The 26,248-nt window shown below is 44.4% G+C and overlaps 1 protein-coding gene across 23 annotated transcripts in view; it reads left to right on the top strand.

Annotated features, from left to right (window-relative positions):
* The window catches only part of slc37a1 (solute carrier family 37 member 1), a 60,425-nt gene that overhangs the window by 17,629 nt on the left and 16,548 nt on the right, over window positions 1–26,248 (top strand). For 11 of the 23 annotated variants that reach the window (XR_011244234.1, XR_011244232.1, XM_069532298.1 and 8 more), the window contains 9 exons: window positions 428–563; window positions 8,426–8,502; window positions 13,722–13,888; window positions 14,235–14,287; window positions 14,826–14,885; window positions 15,565–15,687; window positions 25,022–25,112; window positions 25,554–25,616; window positions 25,779–25,864. Coding sequence is in view for 19 of the 23 variants with exons in the window: in XM_069532298.1 (XP_069388399.1) it covers window positions 428–563; window positions 8,426–8,502; window positions 13,722–13,888; window positions 14,235–14,287; window positions 14,826–14,885; window positions 15,565–15,687; window positions 25,022–25,112; window positions 25,554–25,616; window positions 25,779–25,864 (856 nt within the window). In the remaining 4 variants the exon portion in view is untranslated. Of the gene's footprint in view, window positions 1–117; window positions 232–427; window positions 564–8,425; window positions 8,503–13,721; window positions 13,889–14,234; window positions 14,288–14,825; window positions 14,886–15,564; window positions 15,688–25,021; window positions 25,113–25,553; window positions 25,617–25,778; window positions 25,865–26,248 lie in introns of those variants that run through there. The other 12 variants (XR_011244233.1, XM_069532300.1, XM_069532304.1 and 9 more) reach the window with 4 other exon arrangements.

Genomic DNA, 26,248 nt, shown 5'->3' with positions numbered 1-26,248 from the left:
CTCTGTCTTTGCCTCTCTATGCATTTTTTTGCATACTTATGGTAATACACACACACACGCAGGCATGCACACAATCCATTCCACCTGATCCCACAACTCTGAACCCCTGTCCCCAAGAGTGGTGGCGGTTAGTGGTGCAGGCCCTGGGCATGGCCAGGCAGAGTCTCTCCGGGGCATGACTGATGCTGCATGACAGGTGGATGCAGGTGTTCTCCAGATCCATAACCCACAGTAAGCATTAATAGGGGACTGGGGTTCTGCCGACCAACACTACACCCCAAAATATATAAATAAATGAAAATATTGGTAAGGGTACAAATCCCCTCCTTAGGGTCTGGGGGTTGCTCTTCGGGGGACTTGGTTGATAATGAAAAGTAAATAACTTAGAGTAAGCTGTTGTTAATATAACCACTGTGTGCCCATGCAGTGGCATCATTGGGGAGCGTTTGCCCATTCGACTTTACCTGACTGTGGGCATGCTGACCAGTGGCCTGTTCACCTGCCTCTTTGGACTGGGTTATGTATACAACATCCACAGCCTGGGCTTCTATGTTTCTATCCAGGTAAGATTAGTAATTCATGAGTTGATCAGGAAACACCTGTTTTACTAATAAAAAGTTGAAGCAGAGACCATAAGCCAACTTGAACTGCACTTATAGCACTACTCGTGTGTGTGTTCTCTTGTACAGCTATCTTTGTGAGGGCCAGTTTTAGCTTTTAATCTACGTTGTGAGGACATATTTGGTAAAGTGAGGGCTGTCTGCCGGTCCTGCGCACAATGTTGCATTGTGTGAAAGAGAGCTGCCCCCACACATATAGTTATTTTTAAATGAACAAAACTCAGTCATCTTTAAGTGGACCAACATAAAAGGGACTCTGTTCTTTTTGAATTCACATTGATAGTTAATTTGAAGGAGGATTTGGTTCTCTCTCTTGTCCACCTGAGCTCTGAAAGGGCCTAAGTCCTCTTTGAAGAAGAAGAGATACTTTATTGATCCCCCAAGGGGGAAATTCTTTTTACACTAATTTCCTTGTACATGCGGTTTTTATCCCACACACACACAAAGGGCTCATAGACATGCAATATATGGAGAGAGATGGTAAAGTGATGTGTTTACACAATACCTAGTTCACAGTTACACAGATCTTCACTGCTTTGGATTATAGGTAGTTTTTACTTAGTGTCCATCATGGAAGACGTGTTTGCTTGCTCTGCTGCTGAACGCCATGTCTTTTTTGTAATATCTGTGTAACTCACCTTTTTTATAGTACACCAACGTACTATATGTACTATGTACAGACAAAGACTCAAACGAACAAACCCAGTGATTAACCAAGTTAAACTCTTCAGAAACTGAGACCATCATGCAGGAGTGTTCCTCACAGACAGACTGGGATGTGTTTAAAGCTGAAGCCACACTGGAGGATTCTTCTTCAACATACTGCTCCATACATACATACATACATACAGTTGCAATCAGAAATATTCAACCCCCTCACCTCAAAAGCCATTATAGTGATGTTGATGAAAGATAATGAAGTAAATGACAAAAAAACCTCAAACAACAAAAAATATTTATTGATACATATTTGAGTTATTTTGACAACAGAAGTGGACTTAACTTCCAAGTTCAAATGAAAGATGTAACTCTTAACACATGTGCAGGTGCAATATTATTCAACCCCCAGCTTCAGTACTTTGTGGCGCATCCTTTAGCTTTTATAACTTCTTACAAACGTTTTCGGTAAGTGCTGACAAGTTTCTTACACCTCTCGATCGGAATCTTTGCCCATTCTTCACGTGCAAAAGCCTCTAGCTCAGTGATGTTTGATGGCTTCAGTGCTGCAAATGCCTTCTTTAAATTGGATTTAAATCTGGTGACTGAGAAGGTCACTCCAGGACGTTCCAGGATCTTTTTATCAACCAAGCTTTGGTTGACTTGGAGGTGTGCTTGAGATCATTGTCTTGCTGGAAAGTCCAATTATCACCAAGGTTTAATTTGTCAACAGAAAGCCTTACGTTCCTCTTTAAAATGGCCTGGAATTCCTTCAATAAACAGATTTTGATTAAAATGGCCTGGTATTCCTGGGAATCCATGATGCCATGTACACGATCAAGATTGCCAGTTCCTGCCGCACAAAAACAGCCCAGATCATCAATGACCCACCCCCATGCTTGACTGTGGGGATGGTATTCTTCTGGTCATAAGCCTGGCCGCACGCCAGACATACCGCTGGTCCACTTTGGTTCCATCAGTCCATAGAACTGTCTCCCAAAACCCTGTAGTCTTATCCAAATTCCTCCTGGCATATTCCAGTCGACTTTTGATGTTCCTTGTGGTCAAGAGCTGAGTGCGTCTTGGAGTCATGGCCATGAAGTCCTTGTTTATTCAGTGCACGTCTTGTAGTTGCCACTGAAGCATTTGAACCAGCCTTCATCAGGTCATCTGTAGGTGTCTTGTAGTCACACAGGGGTTTCTCTTGGTTGTTCTGACTAAGTTGCTAAGGGCCCTTGGTGAAATGATGGACTTTCTTTCACGGCCAAGCAGGATTACAGCTGTTCCATAAGTTTTAAACTTCCTTATAATGCTCCCAATGTTGTCTCTTGTAATATTTCATTTTTTGGAAATCTTATACCCAAGCCATTTCAGGTGTGATGAAAAAATCTCCTCTCTCAGCTTTTGTGGAAGCTCCTTTGTCTTTCCCATGATTGCAACTCACCTTGAATACCTTCATGGGTGGGATTTATATATGCATTATAGCTGATTGCAACTGTACATGCTGAATATGTGATTGGGTACATTAGCACCTGTCTGGTGCTTCACATCCTACGTGCTCCATCTCTTGCATTTGATCTGGGAACAAGATAGAGTACAAAACAGCAAAGTACAAACTGAGGAAAACCATCAAGAGGCTAAAAAGGAGTACAGAAGGAAACTGGACTGTCTCTACTCTACTGTGGCTGGGCCTGCAACACATCACAGATTATAAGGGCACCACCACAGAGATCTCAAACTCTATCATTACCCTGCCTGAACAACTCAACCAATTATATGCCCGACTGTCTCACCAGCTGATGTACACAAAGCCCTGAGAATTAACCTCCACAAGGCAGTAGGCCCAGATAACACCCCTGGGCAGGCCCTCAAGGCATGTGCTACAGAGCTTGCTGATGTTCTCACCTTCATCTTCAACCTGTCCCTCTCACAGACCACTGTTCCAACCTGTTTCATAACCACCACTGTCATCCCAGTTTCTAAAAGGAGCCCAGTGACTTGTCTGAATGACTACAGGTCAGTTGCACCCACTCCAATCATCAAAGTGTTTTGGGGTTTTAAGTGGTTCTGGCCCACATTCAGAGCAGCATACCTGAGACGCTGGACCCCTTGCAGTACGCTTACCACCCTAATAGAAGTACCTCGGACATCATCTCTGCAGGCCTTCCTATAGCCATCTCCCACCTGGAAAACAAAGACGCCTATATCAGGATGCTCTTCATAGACTACAGCTCTGCTTTTAATACAGTCATCCCCTACAAACTCACTAACAAACTGCTAAACCTCAGACTCAACTCCATACTCTGTGACTGGCTGTCAGATTTCCTCACTGGCAGACCGCAGTCTGTCAGAATTGAAATATATCATCAAACAGCCTTGTGATAAACACTGGTACCCCACAAGGATGTGTTCTCAGCCCCATGCTCTACACACTGTTTGCATAAGACTGCATCGCCCCTCACAAGGACATTACCATCCTGAAATTTGCTGACGCCACCACAGTCATGGGACTTATTACTGGCGGTGTCGAAACAGCACATAGATCTGAGGTGGCAAGTCTGGTGACATAGTGGGAGGAGAACAATCTCACGCTCAACACAAACAAGATCATGGAAATGTTTGTGGACATGAGAAAGGAGAGGAGAACTCCCCGGCCGCTGTTCATCCGTGGGCTTGAGGTGGAGAGGGTGAGCAGCTTCAAATTCCTGGGCACTAAACACCACCCAGCAGGTCAAGAAAGCACAACAGCGGCAGTACTTCCTGAGGCAGCTGAGGAAATTTGGCACCACTGCAATGGACAGCAGCAGCCTGCAGAGAGTGGTAAAGACTACTGAGAAAATTGTCACTACCCTCTCTGCAGGACATCTATCACTTCAAAAGAAAGGGCGTGCTTCATTGTTAAGGACTCCACCCACCCCCAACATGACTGTTCACACCTCTGCCCTCTGGCAGATGGTACAGAAATGTGAAATGCAGGATGTCAGGGAAAAAATTTGAGTTTTTAACTATTCTAAATATCTGTGATTTTGTTGGATTAAACACAAAGTGAGATGCACCGATTTACAGCAGTTAGATCGGAAAAGCCTATGTTTACATTTCCACTGAAATGGGGTTCTGTTTCAACACCCCCCCTCGAGATGTTACGCACCACAGAGACCACCGGAATTGCAATCCACTTGAGAAACGATGCAAGCGGTGGAGGGAGAGGTAACGGAAGGGGATGAAGCAGTGTGGGCTACTCAAAGCTAATCTGCCAGACCAGCGATCCCAAGTCTGTTCCTCGCCAATTCCAGGGGTCTCACGGGAAAGTGGCAATGCAGATGTGAGGTGGTGAACTGAAGCAGATGATTGATCCACTTTTTTATCATTTACATTAAAACCAACACCTTTAGTTGTGCTTGTTCGACATTAGTGTTCCATTATACCTTCAATTGCAAAATATATAAAATTTACAGCAGATTATGTTCAGATATCATTAAACAGCGTTGCAGAGCTGAGTCATTAATAGTTTTAATAATATCTTAAAACTCTGTGCATGTATCTTCATGGACGAGTGTGTGTAAAATTGCTGCAGTGAACTTGACTCTGCAATGAGCTGCACAGAGCGCACTGGAGATAGATAAATAGATTATTTTATTGATCCCGAAGGAAATTCAAGCATCCAGTGGCAGTAACATACATTGAACATACATTAGAATTGACTTATACATTAGAGTTAACTTTTAACACAGTAACCATATGTTGAAATTGGCCTGAGATTAATGTAAATTTAAATGTGTACAGAGCAATTAAGGAAATTTAATTAAATTAAACAATTAAAGCAAAATTAAACTTTTACAGAGAAATAAAACATTTGCATAGGATTTAAATATATACAGAGGAATTAAAAATGTGCAGGAATTGTCCAGGGTCCTTCTCTCTGCCACTGTCACCAGAGAGTCCACCACTGAGCCAGCTCTCCTCACCAGTCTGTCCAGTCGGGCAGAGTTCCTCTTCTTGCTGCTTCCTCCCCAGCAAACCACAGCGTAGAAGAGGACGCAGGCCACCACAGACTGGTAAAACATCTGCAGCAGTTTTTTGCAGATGTTGAAGGACCCCAGCCTTCTCAGGAAGTACAGACGGGTCCGTTCTTTCCTGTGGAGAGTGTCCATGTTTGCTGTCCAGTCCAACCTGTCATCCAGCTGCAGCCCCAGATATTTGTAAGTCCTGACCACCTCCAAATCGACCCCCTCGATGGTTTCTTCCTTCTGAAGTCCACCACCATCTCCTTGGTTTTGGAGGTGTTCAGCTGCAGGTGGTTGGACTTGCACCACCCCACAAAGTCCTCAACCATGCTCCTGTACTCCCCCTCCTGTCCGTCCTTGGAGGTGATGATGGACGTGATGGGGGTGTGAAGTGTGTGAAGTGGGCAGTCACTGGCTGTGGGAGCTGGGGTATCAAACCTGTTAAAAAACAGCATCCCCCTCTTCTGTGCTGCTGCCCTTCTTCTTGTAGCCTGTGATGGTTTTCATGCCATCCCAGACCTCCCTCATGTTGTTCCGCTGCAGCTTCTGTTCCACCTTCCTTCTGTACTCCACCTTTGCCTGTCTCAGCTGGACCTTGAGGTCCCCCTGAACGCGCTTCAGCTCGTCTCTGTCACCGTCCTTAAATGCCCTCTTCTTCCTGTTAAGGATGTGCTTGACATCACTGGTGATCCAGGGCTTGTTGTTAGGGATGCAGGGTACAGTTTTAATGGGGGCGTTCCATTCAGTAGATTCAAAGCAGTCCCTCAGAGCCTCCACTGCCTCAGGAGACCATTTCCTGAAGGAGCATGTGGTTGTGGACTGTCTATGGATCTTTGCCTTGTAGTGTGGTGTGAGCAGGACCAGGTTATGGTCAGACTTTCCCAGTGGGGGCAGAGGAGTGGCAGTGTAAGCTTCCTTCACGTTGGTGTACAGGAGGTCTAAAGTCCTGTTCTTCCTGGTGGGGCAGCTTACAAACTGGTGAAAGATCACTCACAAAAATAGAGAAATACTATTTACTTTCAAACTTCTATTTTCAAATAATATCCCAGAGTGGAGGTTAGGATTTACTGATGTGTGAAGTAATTGGTCTAAATATATAAATACTGCGGTAACACTCGTGCGTAATGTTGTGTGATGGACGCACAGGAATGAAAGGATGAGGAGGAAACAGGTTCAGCAATGACTAATCAGCTGATATAAATTCTATGGATCTGGAATCTTGGATCTTTGTGCTGAGTTCAGTATTAGATCGACCAAAGGAACCGAACCATCCCAGTAAACACAGTTATATAATAATAATTCTATATATTGGGGATATCACAGACATCTCTGACTTAGTAATGATTAAAATATGAGCAGGCGATATAACAAGTTTCTTCATAGTCTTAGTGTGAAGCGATTATTTTTTTACCTCCACCTTTGAATTGGATCTTTTTTTAATGTCAGGCTCTGCTCTCTCTATCCTCCTCTCTCTACCTCACTGTATTATCAGCAGCAGTGTATCAGTGTATTTTCTTTATTAGGGACATCACTGCTCTCCCATTAAATCACTCTTCACCTCCACCTCACTAACAAACCACTATATCAGTGTCAGGAAGTTTTGCTTCGTCTTCTCATCGCTTGATGCCATGGCTCTGTCATGACTCACCTTGGAGACCCATTGGTCAGCAGGATAATTTAATATTCATGAGGTGCTTTGCATTGACCATTTATAGTTGAATCTGTAGAGGGCGGGATATGAGGCAGCTCCAAGTACAAAGGTTTCCAGGTGCACTGTGATTCATAAAGTGAACCTTGCGTTCAGGTGTGTGTGCACATGGTTTTATTAATCGGAATTTTCTTTTGCTTACGCCATTTCTGGCTTTTGTGCGCACATACACTTTTAGTATGAATCCCATGCACTGTTTTATAAATGAGACCCCAGGTCTCTTACAAACAAAATGTATGATATCAGAATGAGAATCATGCATCATTATGTGATTATCATCACAGAGACCTGGCTTTACAACAACACCCTGGACGTGGTGATCGAAGTAGCTGGCTGCTCTGTTTACAGAACGGACCGAACGAGGAACTGTGGAAGAGCAGAGGATGAGGTGTGTGTCGTTACGTAAACAACAGCTGGTGCACAGCCAGAGACATTTTTAACAAACACTGCTGTACAGATGTAGAGCTCCTAACAGTAAGGTGCAGACCGTTCTTTTTAATGGTACTGCGATCTGGAGTTGTTGAGCAAAGAGAAACTTTAATAACTAGCTGTCTATCTAGTCAAATCTTAATTATTTGAGCTGTCTGCGGTCAGTCAAAACATAATGCATCATCTCAAACTGGTCAGACGCAAATTTTGTAAAAATGTAGGTTTTCCAACCAGAGAAAATAACAATAACCGTCACGCAGTGACAAAAAGATACAATACCTCATCGCTATGCATCCTGCAATCAGCTGTCTTTTTTTCACTCCTTCTAAAACAAATGCACATGCTGGCTAGACTAGATTTTTAAATTTTTCAAACAGAAGTAGTAATGGAAACACTACTGCTTATGTCCACAGAGGCGGACAATCAACAAAATTGAAAAGGTCCTTGTAGGCGCTTTAATGCATCTTGGTATTCAAACCTTTACCTAGAGCTCGTCACTTGTGATCAGATCACCCCGGACTGATGTTACTACCAGGTCTGCCCAGGTTCTTTAAAACACTGAAGTGTCTAATTAGCACTTTCAGTGTAATTCGCTACACAATCTCCTACATTTTCTCTTATTGAACAGATTGAACAGATGTCCTGTCTGTGTGTTGTCAAGAAAATCACGTGATCTCTGCAGCAGAATTAGTATGTTACTTCCTCCATGTGCTTGCTATACCCGGCTGCAACTCTTGCCTGAATAATTCGGAGGACTTGTTGCTGTTGTGAACGTGTCTGTGCAGAGAACCTCCAGCTTCATTGTGCATGTGTGAAAGGCAAACTACAGTAAAGTCTGTACCCAATTCTCCGGACTTAACCTGCATGTCATGTCTGAAAATGGTTTTACTGTACTTTGGCTTCAGTGTTATCTCTACCTTGAATAAAGTCCATGAAAAAAACATTTGCCAAATGAGTAAATGTAATGTAAAATTAATGTTGTCTTCATTGTCCTTTTGTGATTTAAGGTGGCCAACGGATTGGTCCAAACCACTGGCTGGCCTAGTGTGGTGACCTGCATTGGCAACTGGTTTGGAAAGGGAAGGTAGGATCTAACTATGATGGAAGTTTCTGGAAGCTGCTGAAAGGAGAACTCAGGCAGCAGCTGATGTCTTAAGCAAAAGATTTTAATGTAGACTTGATGCGTCAAGGAGACCAGAAGGTGGAACAATATACAAACGCTAAAAGATTAACCTGAGCAAATGTCCCCTCCAAGTCTGAAGATGTCTCCTACAGCATCCCCATATATCTTCATCTACTTGCGTCACCCATTGTAACAGCACATCCGTGAATGGCCAGAATTGCTTTAACTCTCTATGTTACATGTAGGTGTTTGCATCCCATTGGATAGTTAAGTCTAAATATGCATTCCTAAACCACATTGTGTCCTCACATCTTTCCACTGGTGAAATACGCAAAAGAGTTGAAGTTGGTGCCTCACTGTCTGGAGAATCTGAGTTAGATATGAAAGTCCCTAAGTGTAGACACTACAATGTACTGTTTGTTTGGCCATTTATCTATAACCTGGCCTTGGATACTGCTTAGAGAGAGAAGGGAGTATCTGTGGAATTATCCAGGCACCATTCTCCTGTACAGATATAATCTAATATACATTATATACATAATATATAGTGGCATATACAGTAATGTGTGAGGATGGTCAAAAGTTCCTCAACACTACCTATTCTTATTATTATTGTTAGTGATACTACAACCCCACCACAACTTTAGGTCTCATTAATTTTTCAATGTAACAAATCTTTTTTTTTTTCCTACTATTACCAAAAAACCACATCTTTCAAGAGATTATTCTATTCAAAGTAAGGGTAAGCTGTACGTTTTGTAAATATTACACATTACACTCAATTCCATTTTCTTCCAATTGGATGTTTTACTTGGCTTCTTTGGTCCAATAACAACTGAGCTAACACATACATGGTTAAAGTTAGTGTTTGTTTAACTAGCTCAATATAGATTATAACCCTGAGATAGCAGATTCCCAATTGTATGTTTACGTCAGCAGTGTGGAGACATTTTGGTTAACAGGGTAATTACTTCTCAGAGTAGAGACACAGTAGTTTAATGCAGTGACATTGTAAGATTATCATTAACTAAATATTTGTGTGATGTGAACCATTTGATCTTAACTTCAAACATTTGAGCCTATAGGTCTATTTTTCAGTGGTTGCAATCAGGGGGATTTCATTGGGGGGGCAGTAACAGATAGTTGTCCCCCTCAATATCATTGCAAATATAGCTATAGAAGTTAAAGTTTGCCTAGTATAATACTATTAATTGCAAGTATTTGTGGTAATTATAGATACAATTTAATTTTTAAGTTTTCAAAGACTGAACCTCCCTTTCATTTGCCTCACCGTGGTTTGAGTCCAGTGACTGTCACTCACAAACTCACACTCTCTCTCTCCGACATTTGTTATTAACATGTAGATTTTGTGATTTTGTGAACAAGTGGACAGCTCTAAGTACAGGTGTGAGCGCACTCAGATTAGATAGCAATCCGATCACAAGATGTGGATACATGTGGCCCAGACCACCCTGGAATGTGGTCTGGGCCACATGTAACCACATCTTTTTCAGTGTGAACACCATTGTGGTCCTGACCACATTGAAGGACTGCCTACTCATCTGACATGCTCTGTATAAGCGGAAATGTGTACACATAAAAAAACATCAGACCAGGTGTATTGGACCAGGCATTCCTACAAAACCAACGGATCCCCTCATCTTGGGCAATCGGACCATCTGTCCATCTGTCTCCAGTCTACAAACCCCAACCAGAAACTCTGGTTTAACAACAGTGTGTGAGTACTGCTCAAAGCCCAGGATGCAGCACCTAGATCAGGAAACAGGGAGGTCAGTACAAACAGCAGAGGGGATCAGTTTAATGACAACAACATGCGGCAAGGGATTTGAAAAAGTGGGTGGGAAGCTTTAAATACCTGTAGGGAGTAGGGATGTCAGGATATGAAATTTTGGTGCCACAATTATTGTCAGAGGAAATATCACGGTTTCACGATTTTCAAGATTATTCATACTATAGAAGGAAAAAGACACACAACAAACAATATATAGCTAATAATTTAGCTAATGGACTAGAATATTTATTATTATCATCAACAATATCCAGTCAGTTTTTAAAGTGTAACGTTTGGCTATTTAAAAGTAATTTATGTAAGCTATTTTATTTAGTTGCCTTAATGTGGAAGGTTGGTCAGCGAGTTTGTGTTTCCTGTCATCATAAGCAGTGTATCTGTATGGGACTTTTATTGTGAATGGTCACTGATGGAAGTAAAAAAGTAAACGGGTAAACTGTCCTTGTTCAAGACACATTCTTCATGAACTTTTTAAGCTATTACCTCTCAGTTCCACAGTTGGTGGAAATAAGGCTATCAATTCAGTTCCCTCTTCTCAACTTATGTTTCAGACACAAACAAGCACACCACGCACACAAATTACGTGACTCTTAAGAGGCAGGACACCATAGTTAGATATCATAGTTTTACAATTCTTACAGTTATGAAACTGTGACGTTATGAAACCACAGTTATCATAAGATTGGTTTATCCCGACATCTAAATAAACTTTTGCAACAGGCAAACAGAGGTTGATAACCTCCGCCTTCAACGTGTCATCTGTGTTATTAGGACCCAAGCACTGACAGTGCGAAGGCCATATTGAAATTGTAATGTTTATTATTAGGGCCCGAGCACTAACAATGCGTAGTCCCTATTGAAATTGTAATGTTTATTTTAATTTTTCAGGCGAGTGATTTGCCTTTTTGAGGGCTTAAACATATTCAAAATCTCATGAAATTTTGCAGGGTATTCAAAAGTGGTGATGATTTACGTATTCTGGAATAATTTGAAATGGTCGTGGCAAAAAGAGCGAATAGCGCCACCTAGAACGCACTAGAACGCAGCCCCTGAGTTGGCTTTCACCGATCTACATGAAAATCGGTACAGCCGTGTATTATGACCAGATGAACAAAATTCATTCACACAATCACAGTCCTGGCCTGAACAGATCCATGTGTCACTATTGACTCATCGTCACAGCGCCACCTGCTTGCGACATTAAGTGTCATGTATTATTCTTTGATGCACTGCTGCTTTCTGCTGTACAATATACAGGTCAGATGAGCTCAGACACGCCATAAGAACATAGTCAGAATTGTGACAGTTCCTCAAATCGTGTAAACATTGAGGTGCGGCGAAGGTTGATCCTTTGCCAAAGGACACAAAGTTGTCATAACTCCACTGTGCATTGTCCAATCAGCACCAGAGTTTAAAACAATGATCACAGTCCCGGCCTGAACACATCCATGTGTCAATATTGACTCAGCGCCACCTGCTAGCGACATAAAGTGACATATTTTATTATTTGACTCCACTGTGCATTGTCCAATTGGCACCAAAATTAAAACCTATGATTAGAGATGCAGCCTGAACAGCTCCTTGTGTCAAAATTAAGTCAGGATCATAGCTCCACTTACTGATTCGACATAAAACAGGAAGTTGTATTTAACTCCACAGTACATTGTCCAATTGGCCTCAAATTGGTCACGCATCATCAGAGTTCTGACCTGAACAGATCTATTAGTCTGTATGTAGTGATAGCCCCACCTACTGGCAACAGGAAGTAACCCTTGTTTTACAACTTTAGTTTGATTTATATAAAATATTCACCTTGTGGTCTGCACATGATGGCGTGGACAATGATGCGTGATTGGTGGGCTTGGTTTGGCATTGCGTGACAGACAATGGAAGTGAACCATTTATCCTTCCTACTGTGCACAAAATGCACGCAACACACTGCCATTTCCCCTGGTCCCCGACCACCATCCCCAGCGACTGCATTAGGTCCTGAGTTTGCAAGTACTCGGGCCCGCTCAGTGCTGCTTCGCAGTCCTAGTTATGATTTATTTTTCTACTCCTTGCTGCTTCCTGCTATGCTTTGCCTCTTTGCGAGTAGAAGTGGCTCTCAAAGCCATGACAAAATGGCAGACACACCACTGTTGAACGTCAACAAAAGTATATTTATTAAGCCACTGAGGATAGGTAAAGACATCATAAAAGTGTGTGTGAGTGAACGTGATGTATGAGTGTTGCAAGGTGCATGTAGACCAAAAGGTTATTGTGGCGGTGGGGTATGGTTAGGGCGCCAACTGCTGGACAACAGGGAGGAGTGGCTCAGCCGGTGATCCGACAGCTGTGCAGAATCAGGTGAGGGCAATCAATAAAAGCATGCTCGTAACCTGGTTCTGTCTCTGGTAGGAGGCTGGCGTTGTGTGTTGTGTTGTTGTTGCCAAAGGAAGGCAACAGAAATAAAAGACTGAACAAACGCCATTCTCTCCTCCCGTCCTTCCCTGGAGTGGGCCGAGTATCCCACAAGTGGCGCCCGAACAGGGACTCTGAGAGAGGAGAATGGCGTTTGTTCAGTCTTTTATTTCCGTTGCCTTCCTTCGGCAACAACACACACACACACATATATATACACAAGTCTCTATCGTAGCGGGGTCTTTCAATCCACGCATACGTCCCCGCGTCTGCCGCTCCTCTCTCAGTTCTCAGGACGCCAGCCTACTACCAGAGACAGAACCAGGTTACAAGCATGCTTTTATTGATTGCCCTGATCACCTGATTCTGCACAGCTGTCGGATCACCGGCTGAGCCACTCCTCCCTGTTGTCCAGCAGTTGGCACCCTAACCATACCCCACTGCCACAGTTATAATGCAACTGTAGACAACTAAGGCTGCAACATAATCAACTGTATGCCTGCATAGAAGGAGAGTGATAAAGAAATATTTTTGCATAGTTATCTGGTGATTTTGATGATGGCTGAATAAAGGAAATACAACTCCTAAAGATCCTTATGATGTATGCATCACCTGATGGTTTTAAATCCTCTAACAGAGAGAGAGAGACTGTTAGTGAAGGATACAATTAAATCTAATGGTGAAATGGCAAAACTGTACTGTAAAGCGCTTTGAGTGGTCATCATGACTAGAAAAGCGCAATATAAATACAGACCATTTACCATATATAGGCTACTGGACATATAAAGAACATTGATATAACTATAAAAGTTGTTATTTCTCTAATAATATAATATACACGACAAATTTCTCTCTTTATTGTCCCTCCCAACAATGAGATGAACTATCCACCCCTTGTTGCAGTGGTTGGCAGTATTCCCTCCTGCACCCACTGTAAGAGTTAATGTGTGTCCTGTCTTCCTGTCAGGCGTGGACTCATCATGGGCTTGTGGAACTCCCACACATCAGTGGGCAACATCCTGGGCTCTCTGATTGCTGGCTATTGGGTCTCCTCCAACTGGGGCCTGTCATTCATCGTACCAGGGATAATCATTGCAACCATGGGTGTTGTCTGCTTCCTCTTTCTCATTGAGCGTGAGTGCTGCCTCCTCATTGTCAAATGAGCTAAAATCATATTTTGCTAGATTTAGTTAAATTGTATATTGGCAATTTAATGTGTTAATTTCAAAGTGCAAGGTAAATCTCTGTAAAATGAGACTTGCTGAAGTAGGCTGACATAATGTACTTTGGTGTGAGGAGTCAGCTGAGGCTGCCTCCCCACTAATATATTTTCATTTCAGTGTGTTTTCATTTTAAAACACACTTTAAAATTAAAATGCATGAGTGTGTATGTAGCCTGAACTGTCTGCCACTCACTGACAAAATAAAATAGTATAGAAATGGTATATATTAACCTCAAGGCATCTTTTCCCATCTTCAGACCCAAATGACCTAAAAAGCGTGCATTCTCAAAATTCTCCCCCTGGCAAGAGTGTGAGTACAGAGAGATTTTTGTTTGTCATTTTTGTATCTATAGAAACACATTCTTATTTTCTCTGTCTAGATCTAATCATTTTCGCATATGCTTGTATTGTATGTATTCTTAATTGGTGTTCATTAAAGGGATGTTCACCCAAAAATCAAAATTCACTCATTATATAACGGCAGCTTTTGAGGCTAAAAACATTGTGTAAATGATGCAGTTTTGAATTGATATGAATGTCGGGGCTTATGGCACCACAGGTTCAGTATGGAGGTATTTTTTAAATTTTTTTATTGATTGAAGAAGTTGTCCCCCACTTACTTGGATTTGGCTGCAACTCTGTTAAAAACCAAAACGTGTTTCATGGACTCAAATGCTTCACCATAGTGGTGAGTAGACAATGAGTGAGTTTTCATTTTCAGCTATCCCTTTAGTGCCCTAGTGTGTATTTCAGCTCATGTTGTTACTTGTATTAAGAGCTACATTTAATTAAACAGACAATACAGTGAAAGACATGTGAATATTAATGTGATTTATTGTCCTTTCAAGCAGCTTGGAGTAAATGGTGACAGTGAGATGTATCTGCAATACAAGGACAACAATTCCCAGGTGTGTGTCACTGAGTAGCCTATATATAGCCGTTTTCAGACATGATCACTTGAGGATATCCATAGAATTGGTCTCGGACTTTCTTTGGAGGTTGCCTTTTACACATGAACAACACAGCTAGAGATTCTTTGCCCCGACAAGTTCACAACAACACAGCCAATGTGGAATGTTCAGGTGAGGGGTGGTGCAGCAGGCAGGAAGTGGCATGTAACCTGATCAAGATCACAATGTTGCTAAAACTGAATAGTGCATGCGAGTATGTATCACCATCCTAATTGCCTAAAGGAGTATTGCCCCACAGATACCTTAGGTGAGGCAGGTCGGTGTTTCTCTGGTTAAAACTGACACAAAGTAATTAAAATAAAGAAGTGGGGTTATGTGGTCACACAAGATAACAAAATAATTAATTCGCTTTGGACAAAAGAGTCAGCTAAATGACAGTGGAGAGGATGCAGATTGCATTTGACGCAGTACCACTCCCCCTACCATGAACTGAACTGATCAAAACAACTGAAACATAAAAGTGTATGTATCTAAGTAATACTGTAAATTATTGGCTCTTGCCTTCCATTCAGTGTTGGTTTATTAGGTGGAGTAGATGGACTTGGCTGAAATCTAGTTACTCCTGCAGCCCCTGGTTATTGCAATTTTTTCCTCTCTTCTCCTCCCTCTCTTTTAGAGTTACGACACAGAGCTGCTGCTGCCCAGGGACAGAGTGTGTGTCCCAGTGCAACCAGTCGTAGTGGTAAAGAGCCAATCAGAACCATCAGCCATCAGCTTCACGGGAGCCCTACAAATACCGGTCAGTTACACACAGACACACACTATGGCATCATCTAAACCACTTGCCTTTTATTTAAAGCATTGGAGCATTACAGGCATGGATGATGATGCCAAATGATCACAGTCAAATCAATAAATGAAATTTAATCTGTCACATGACATTTAAGACGGCTCCAATGAGTTGTTCCACATAAGTTGTTCCACATAAGACCTATTCAGACCTAGAATAGAACATCCATCCTAAGAGATCCAATCACAAGTGGACTGAGTTATGTTTATCTGTTCACACCTGGCATTAAAATGGCTCCTGAATATACAGTATCTCCTATGACCACTTGTGGTTGGATTTCAGTTCCTCTCTTCCTCTCTTGGCTCAATTATCACATACATAATTTCTGCTTGCAATGCCCAAATTATGTTTGTACCTGTCAGAGTATTAGGGTGTTTACAGTACTCTACTTTACGACTGTCATAATGTATGCGGTTGACATGAACCGGAGAGCTCCGGTATAAAGTTAAAGTCAACTTACCCTGTGTCTGGACATTCCGTGTTTTATTACATGGTGTCAGAAGTTGGTCCGTGTTTTCAAAGTTCAACCCACCGGAGAGTTTCAGCTTTGATAAACCTACAGAGTGGACGGACTGGAAAAGTCGGTTTGAGAGATTTCGAAAGGCTACAGAGCTAAACAAGAAGTCGGGTGAAGTACAGGTGTATTCCCCGGTGTATGCAATGGGAAGTGAAGCGGAAAATGTTTTAAAGTCGTTCACTTTTACTGACCCAGGACACCAGAATAATTACAAAATAGTGATGGAGAAGTTCGACGAGTATTTTTTCCCACAGCGGAACGTAATCCTTGAGCGTGCTGTTTTCCACCAGCGCGTGCAGCGGCATGGCGAGCAGGCAGAGACTTTTATCAGATCTCTTTATGATTTATCAGAACACTGTGAGTTCGGGATGAGTAGAGATGAAAATATTCGGGACCGAATGGTTGTGGGTTTCGAGATGAAGAGCAGTCTCATAAGTTGCAGCTCATGTCAAATCTTATGTTGGCACAGACCATACAGTCCGTTCGCCAGTCAGAGAAAGTGAACATGCAAATCAGTGCGCAGCCACAGCATCTGTACAAGAGGTGCGCGCAAAAGAAGAATATAAAATGGCAGCGCAACGCAAAGAGAGGGGGAAAGACGGAGCATGGGAGGAAGTGCGGCCGGTGTGGGAAAACGGAGCACAAGGATCCAGAGAGATGTCCCGCTCGCATTTCAGCTTGCAACAAATGCGGCAGGAATGGACATTGGCAGAGTCAGTGCAAAACCAAAGCGGTGTGTGAACAGAGGCAGATGAACAGAGTGAATACTTTCTGGGATCATTGAATGCAAACATGAGTGATGAGTTGACAGTGCAACTTCTCCTGGGTGCAACTTCTGTGAAGTTTAAGATCGATACTGGGGCTGATGCTAGTGTAATGTGTGAAGAGACTTTCAATATGCTCATCCCAGAGAGAGAACTGAAGCAGACTAATGTATCTTTGACCAGCCCAGGGGGTCAATTAGACTGTCGAGGACAATTTCAAGCTAACACCACATACAAGAACAATTCATACTCATTCCCAGTGTATTTTATTAGAGGAAAGTCTGTCAACAACTTACTCAGTAGATCCACTGCAGCTGAGATGGGCCTCGTGAAACGGATCGAGGAGGTCCATGGTGCCTTTGGAGAGCATGGCACGCTTAAGACGGAGCCTGTGAGGATACAGCTCAAGGACAACGCCAACCCGCACGCGGTGCAGACCGTGCGCAGGGTCCCAATACCGCTGATGTCCAAGGTCAGAGAGGAGCTGTGCCGCATGGAGGAGAACGGCATCATAGAGGAGATAACCCAGCCAACCAATTGGTGTGCCCCCATGGTGCCCGTGCTCAAAAAGAACGAAAAGGTCCGTATATGTGTGGATCTTAAGAAACTAAATGAACAGGTAAATAGAGAGAGATTCATCTTACCCACACCAGAAGAGATTACAGCGGAGCTGTGCAGAGCGACGGTGTTCTCCAGCCTGGATGCAGCCTCGGGGTTCTTCCAGATCGCTCTGCACAGTGAGAGCAGCCAACTCACCACATTCATCACGCCATTTGGCAGGTTCTGTTTCCGGTGCTTACCGTTCGGGATAACGAGCGCTCCGGAAATTTTCCAAAGGAAAATGTCAGAGACACTTCAAGGCCTACGGGGCGTCTCAGTTTATATGGATGATATTGTTGTGTACGGAAAGGATATGGAAGAACATGACCTCCATCTCCAGAAGGTCCTGGAGAGAGTCGAGTCTGCTGAGCTCAAGCTCAATAAGGAAAAGTATAAGCTCAGAAAGGAGCAACACAACTTCCTGAGCCAGGTGGTCAATGCCACAGGCGTGCGGCCGGATACGCGCAGATTGAGAAGGAGTGCCTGGCGAGTGTCTGGGCCTGTGAGCGGTTTGAAAAATTCCTCTATGGCCTTGAGAGTTTCATACTCGTGACAAACCACAAGCCCCTGGTCCCACTAATGAACAGTAAGGACTTAGACAACGTCCCATTAAGGTGCCAGAGACTTCTCATGCGGCTCATGCGCTTTAAGCCAGTAGCTGCGTATGCGCCGGGGAAGACCCTTGTTGTGGCAGACACACTGTCACAGAGTCACGCAGAGGACGGGAGAGACACACACTCTGAAGTCGAGTGCTACATTGCAGCAGTCATGGACAGTGTGCCAGCTACTCCGCAAAAGATGAATAACATCCGAGCAGCTACTGCAGCTGATGAGAAACTGCAGACAGTCATCAGGTATCAGGTCAGGTTGGCCAGACCATGCATGCCAAGTATCAAGTAACATACGTGAGTACTTCTCTTTGAGGGACGGACTTTCAGAGTATAATGGAATGGTCATCAGAGGAAGCCGCATCGTGATACCAGGGACGCTGAGGGCAGACATCCTTAGATAGAATCCACGACGGACATCAAGGGCTCTCGAAGTGTCGGGACAGGGCAAACGCTGCTGTCTGGTGGCCCGATATTTCCTCACAGCTGAAAAACAAGATCTGGTAGTGTCAGTCCTGCTGCGAGTTGAGAGCAGAGCAGATATCTCTACCCCGTTCCCCGACAGACCAAGGCAGCGCATAGCTCTGGACCTATGTGAGCAGAACAAACAGAACTACTTAATCATCTCAGATTACTACTCGAGATACATCGAGATACTGCACATGAAAACAACAACAATTGCTCATGTCACTCTGAAACTGAAAGCTATATGCGCCCGTTACGGCACTCCAGAAGTGATCGTCAACGACAACGGGCTGCAGTTCACAAGCACCAAGTTTCAAGACCTCGCCTGCGAGCTTGACTTCGAACACGTGAACTCGAGCCCACACAATGCACAAGGCAATGGTCATGTGGAGAGGGCTGTGCAGACCGCAAAGCGAATATTGAAACAGAAGGACCTTCTCATCACACTAATGTGCTACAGGTCAACTCCATGCAGCACAACAGGAGCCAACCCAGCTGAACTACTAATGGGCCGGAAGATTCGAACGACTCTGCCTACCCTGGAGAGAAACCTGCAGCCCTCATGGCCTGACAAGCAATGCATCAGGCAGAAGGATGAGGCCGAGAAGAAGAAGCAAGCCTTCTACTACAACCGACGCCATGGGGCTAGACCCCTAACCCCACTTCAGCCTGGTGGTAACATCCTCACCAAGCTGGACCACCAGAAATCCTGGACAGCTCCTGCAGTAGTGTCCAATGAGAGTGTCACGCCACGCTCTTACATAATCGAGACGCAGAAGGGGGTAACACTCAGGCGCAACCAGCGCCACCTCCAGGAGATGCCTGCTTCACAGCCACCTGCAGGCAAAGCACCTGTCTTACCTGTTCGCACAGACATCGATCAAGAGCAGGGGGACTCCACTGTCAGCACGCATGCTGGTGCTGAAAATCTGTCACAGACCAGGTCTGGACGGATCTCTCAGCCAGTTATCAGACTGGACTTGTGAGTTAACATGACCTCACACTCATGGCCTTTGGGTGGGAAAAGAGTTCCAGTTGGTAAAGCCACATAAAAAAAAAGAGTTCCATATGTTGTAAACTGATGTGTTTTAATATTAAAAGTGTTCAGGAATGCAAAGTGATCTTATAGTGAAAAGTAATTTGATAATCATTTGATAATCTAAACGTTTATTGAATATAAGTACTACAGAAGATAGACCAAGGTTGAATGTTGTTTATTGACACTTAATGAAGAATGACACTGTTTACATTTCATCAGGATGTTTAATGTGTTCCTGCTGATTGCTATAGAATAGCACTGTTCTTTACAGAATGTTTATCTGTTTACTTTATTGAAAAAAGTAAAACTAACACTCTTGGCGCCTGTCGTAGCAGCATCTTCGTACTGCACAATGACGAGATGCTTTTGCAACTGATTGGACACTTTTGATTACTTTTAACCACACTTCGGTCTCTTCGGATCACTGGAAGCATGCCTGCAACACACGCAGGCATTGTTTACACCCGCGACCAGCTGATGGTCCTGAGGCACACCACCCTCTTGGCCGGAGAGAGACCCACCATCCCGGAGGAGCTAAAGAGGAGACGGCGGGGCTGCAGAGCGGGGCTTAAACGGAGGATGGTGAAGAGGAAGTTTAAGCCCTTCATCCCTGCAGTCATCACTGGAAACATGAGGTCGCTGGCAAATAAAGTGGACGAACTGGAAGCGCTCATCAGAACACAGAGGGAGTACAGGGAGTCCAGTATTGTGTGTTTCACGGAAATGTGGCTGCACAAGCAGATACCGGACTCCAGCGTCACCATTCCAGGCTTCCAGACGGTTCGAGCCGACAGAGACACCACCACGACCGGCAAGAAGAAAGGAGGGGGTCTCGCCATGCTCATGAACAACAGGTGGTGTCACCCCGGGTACGTCACCGTTAAACAGCGTGTATGCAACCCGGACATCGAGCTCGTCGCAGTCGGACTTCATCCATATTATTTGCCGAGGGAGTTTACCAGTGTGTGGCGGTGGGGTATGGTTAGGGCGCCAACTGCTGGACAACAGGGAGGAGTGGCTCAGCCGGTGATCCGACAGCTGGGCAGAATCAGGTGATCAGGGCAATCAATAAAAGCATGCTTGTAACCTGGTTCTGTCTCTTGTAGTAGGCTGGCGTCCTGAGACCTAGAGAGCAGCAGACGCGTGGACGTGTGCGTGCGTTTGTGTGGGTTTAAAGACCCCACCAAGAGACTTGGATATATAGATATATATGTGTGTGTGTGTGTTGTTGCCGAAGTAAGGCAACAGAAATAAAAGACTTTACAAACGCCATTCTCTCCTCCCGTCCTTCCCCCGGAGTGGACCGAGTATCCCACACTGGCACCTGAACAGGGACCTCACACAGCCAGAGACATGGACTGGGTAAAATCGTTGGGGAAGGGGACGGAGGAGAGCCTGAAGCAGACGGAGGAGATCCTGAAGCAGACGGAGGAGATCCTGAGGCAGACGGAGAGGATGAGGCTTGGGCTCACCTGTGGCACCGAACTGGAGAGGGCGGGGAGCGCTGGTCCCCGATCGGCGGTGAAGCCGATGGGTCCGGCTCCAGGGTCAGCGGGGAAGCTGACGCCTTCAGTTCCAGGGCCGAGGTCGGCGGGGAAGCCGACACCTCCGGGCCCTGCTCCTCTACCTGAGACCCGGTCAGCGGAGAAGCTGACACCTCTGGTCCCGGTGCCGAGGTCGGCGGGGAAGCCGACACCTCCGGGTCCTGCTCCTCTTCCTGCTCCCGGGTCAGCGGAAAAGCTGACGCCGCCGGTCCCGGGGCCGAGGTCGGTGGGGAAGCCGACACCTCCGGGTCCTGCTCCTCTTCCTGCGCCCCGGTCAGCGGAGAAGCTGACGCCTCCGGTCCCGGTGCCGAGGTCGGCGGGGAAGCCGACACCTGCCGACCCGGCTTCGAGGGGTGGGTCTCCCGGACGGCGGCGCACTCCTGTTCCGGGGTCCAAGGGGCCCGTGCGGCGGCGCCCACCTTCCAGGCCGCCAGAGAGACGCCGCGTCCCGCGACGCCCACCTGCTCCACCCCCGGAGCGCCTCAGTCGGTGGGCTGGGTTCCTCCCCTGGCCGGATGGAAGGGGGGGAGTAGTTCAGGCCGGACAGCTCCCAGAAAGTGCTGGACCATTTAAGTTCCATGTTTTGTATGTTCTGTTGGCCTGCAATAAAGAGATGTTGCTGAGCACTGAATGGGTGAACTGGTTTGTCTCTGGCTGTCGTGGTGGGAACCCCGTGGCATGGCCTACTGCCACACAGTGTTTTCGCCATCACTGTTTATGTTCCTCCATCTGGGAACGCAGAAGCAGCGTGTGACGTCATCCACACTGTGACTGCAGGATTACAGACACAATGCCCCGGGGCCTTCATCGTCATCACAGGTGACTTTAACCATGCTTCCCTCTCATCCACACTCCCAACATTCTTCCAGTTTGTAAAATGTGCCACCCGTGAAAATAAGACTTTGGACCTGCTGTATGCAAATGTTAAGGATGCATACAGCTCCACTGCCCTGCCACCACTGGGCAGGTCAGACCACAACCTAGTCCTGCTCTCACCATCATACAAGCCTGTGGTTCAGCAGCACCCAGTCAAAGTGAGGAAAGTGAGGAAATGGACTCCTGAGGCCATGGAAACACTGCGTGGAGCGCTGGAGGCCACAGACTGGGATGCTCTGTATGAGCCACATGGTGAGGACATTGATGGCATGACTGACTGTGTCTCTGAGTACATTGGGTTCTGCATAGACAACACCATCCCCACTAAAGAGGTCCGCTGTTACCCAAATAACAAACCGTGGGTAACAAGCGACCTGAAGGCCCTTCTCAACGAGAAGAAGAGGGCCTTTAGATCACGGGACAGAGCAGAATTCAAACGGATACAAAGGGAGCTAAAGCGCAGCATCAGGGAGAGCAAGGACAACTTCAGAAGAAAACTGGAGCACAAACTGGAGGACAACAATAGCAGAGACGCCTGGAGTGGGATGAAGGAGATCACCGGTTTCCAGAGGAGAGGTGGGGGAGCAGCTGGGAATGAACGACGTGCGAACGAGCTGAACACGTTCTTCAATAGGTTCAACTCCAACCCCCCCACCCCCAGCGGACCCTCCACTGCCTCTACGACTGCGTCTACTGCTTCTCCGAGCTGAAGGCCAAACTGGAGGGTACGCAGGTGAGTGGTCCCCTCATCACTTGGGTCGATGACTATCTGACGGGAAGACCTCAGTTTGTGAGATTACAGAACTGTGTGTCTGATCATCTGATCAGTAACATCGGGGCCCCCCAGGGAACTGTACTGTCCCCCTTCGTCTTCACCACATACACTGCTGACTTTAAGCACTGCACTGAGTCGTGTCATCTGCAGAAGTTCTCTGATGACACGGCCATTGTGGGGTGTGTTGAGGGCGGGAGGGAGGCTGAGTACAGAGACCTGGTCGACTGCTTTGTGAAGCGGTGTGGGGAGAACCGCCTGCAGCTCAACGTGGCGAAGACGAAGGAGATGGTGGTGGATTTCAGGAGGAACAAGCCCCTGCCCTCTCCTGTCTGCATCGGTGGGACGGATGTGGAGGTGGTACCTGCATACAAGTACCTGGGTATTACACTGGACAATAAACTGGACTGGTCCACCAACACAGAGGCCGTCTATAAGAAGGGCCTGAGCCGGCTTTACTTCCTGAGGAGGCTTGGGTCCTTCAGTGTCTGCAACAAGATGCTGCAGATGTTCTATCAGTTTGTTGTGGCGAGCACCATCTTCTTTGCTGTGGTGTCCTGGGGTGCGGGCATCAAGACAAAGGACGCCAACAGACTGAACAAAATCATCAGGAATGCCGAGTCTGTGGTTGGCTCTAAGCTTGTCACCCTGGAGGAGGTGGTGGAGAACAGGATGCTGGCCAAACTGCTGGCAATCATGGACAATCCCTCTCACCCCCTCCACAAAACACTGGACAAACTAAAGAGCAGCTTCAGCCGAAGGCTCATTCAACCCCGCTGCTCCAAGGAACGATACAGGAAATCGTTCCTCCCAACCACAATAAGACTCTATAACTCATCTACCTCTGTCAGAGCCACCATCACAGAACTGCACTAAATATACCTGTCACCTTTGCACCATGTACCCTGTACTACACTACGCCCCATATACTGGAACATTTACTTCTGTGATATGTGTTAATTTAAACCATTTTGATATTACAGATAATTTTATACAATAATATTGTCTTTTTGCACACTCTGTCTACATATTCTTACACTCATAGTATATTATATTATCTATTGTATAGTCAAGTACTTATATTTATACCCTACTATATACTATATATCATATCATATTATATCATACTCTGTATATTCTCTGTATATTCTTCGTATATATAAGTCTATATACACATATTTATACATGTTATTATTATTATATTATTACTACTACTATTACTATTATTATTATTATATATACTGTTGCTGCCATTATTACTATATACTGCTATTATATTGGTATAATTACTATCTATATAAATATATATTATGTTATATTATATACTATATATATATATATATATATATATATACTGTACTACTATTTTTATATACTGTCTAACAATAGCATTACCATCATATCATCAGTACTATTACAATCATATTGCCACTACACGTTATCTTATCTACCTATTCATCTTGTGTTTCTGTTTTTATTCTTTCTACCTCAATATTTAATTTTATTCTATTGTATTGTATTTTATTGTATTCAAATATACAAGCTGTTATGACGACTTAATTTCCCTCCGGGGATGAATAAAGTAATCTATCTATCTATCTATCTATCTAAAAAGTGGAGATGTCAGAGTATTAGGGTGTTTACGGTACTGTGCTTTACGACTGTCGTAATGTATGCGGTTGACATGAACCTCAGAGCTCCGGGATAAAGTTAAAGTCAACTTACCCTGTGTCTGGACATTCCGTGTTTTATTACAGTACCCAGTACAGTACACTCTGACTTGTGTCTGTTTTCAATGGGTTTGTGAGTGTGTCAGCGCAAGAGAGAGAGAAAGAAATTAATTGATTAATCAATGAGCTGAAAATCTACTATGAAGAAAGATTTGGCCCTTTGGATAATGTGTTGACAGTGTTGATATTGTGGTGGTGGCCTCAAACATGTCAGTGTATTGACACTGAAAAACATAAAAATACATTTACTTCATTGTGAAACTGTAGTGGCTCAGAGAACATCAGCAGTGACTACCTCTGAATGTTGTCAGTCACAGAAAAGCTATTATACTAATACATTTGTATTATGTGCATGTCTGTCTTGCTAGGGGGTGATTGAGTTTTCTCTGTGTCTGCTTTTTGCCAAGCTGGTCAGTTACACCTTCCTCTTCTGGCTGCCTCTGTACATCACGAAAGCAGGTGAGAACGAACTTAATACTACCATATGCGCACATTCAGGCTCACTGCGCATTGGACATTTAACTTTGTACGGTTTGCTGTGGCGCAGAAGGAAAGGCTGCAATGTTTTTACAGTGTGTCCTTAATCAGAGTCAGTGCCTACAGTGTGTGCCAGTTTACGGCACAGTTCTTTGCTTATATGCCATTTAATTGGTTGACATGTGAAAATATACATATATCTATATATATGTATATATATAGATATATAGTTAGATAGATAGCGATCAGTGATCCCAGCTTCCATCTATGGGGCTGTGGTAGACAGGCCTGTTCAGTTTGATCATCACTACTTGAGTCAGACACAAGACTTTGCCACAAAAGGAACTGAATTAGAGCAATATACTATTTATAAAAATATATATTATTAAAATTCCTCTAAGCTTGTGTCTGCTTTTGTTTCAGCTCACCTGGATGCTAAGGAGGCTGGAGACCTCTCAACCTTGTTTGATGTGGGAGGAATTGTGGGTTGGTGCTTCTGTTCAAATTTTCTTCTCATTTTGCTCTTATCTTGAGAGTGTGTGTGGGTGTCTATTGGTGTTTGTGGGTGTCTTATGTAACTATTTACTCACCACTGATATCATGATATCTCGTGTGTGTGTGCCTGCGACCGTGTGTATGTTTGCTCAGGGGGAATCTTGGCGGGAGTCGTCTCTGATAAACTGGGGAAGAGAGCCACCACCTGTGCAGTAATGTTGTTGCTGGCAGCTCCCACTGTAAGTTTCTATTGCACTGTTTTACTCATCCACAATATTTAGTGAGGTCCAAAAGTTGGTATCTGACATTTTATTTTGGAATTACCCTGGATATTTCATAAAGTCAGAGTCATAACATCAAATAATGTTTGATTTATATGTTTGAATCTACTCTGTGTCTTTAGGACTGTCAAAAAAAAGGTAGGCACTGAAATTAAAGTGACATTTCTTTCAAAACTAACACCATGAATAGCTTTTATAAGTTAACTTCATACAAAGTGCAGTAAACAGAAAAAGCCTTGACCAAATCAGTATTTAGTTTGGCAATCCTTTGCTAGATCTCCTACTAATCCTCTTTGGACAGTTTTACATTGGGTCCAGATAGGTTGTTAAGAGCATAGACAA

The sequence above is a fragment of the Paralichthys olivaceus genome, chromosome 10 (assembly GCF_024713975.1).
Source record: "Paralichthys olivaceus isolate ysfri-2021 chromosome 10, ASM2471397v2, whole genome shotgun sequence".
Lineage (NCBI taxonomy): Eukaryota > Metazoa > Chordata > Actinopteri > Pleuronectiformes > Paralichthyidae > Paralichthys > Paralichthys olivaceus.
The sequence above is the reverse complement of the archived record's forward strand: the minus strand, read 5'-3'. Positions and strand labels throughout refer to the sequence as shown.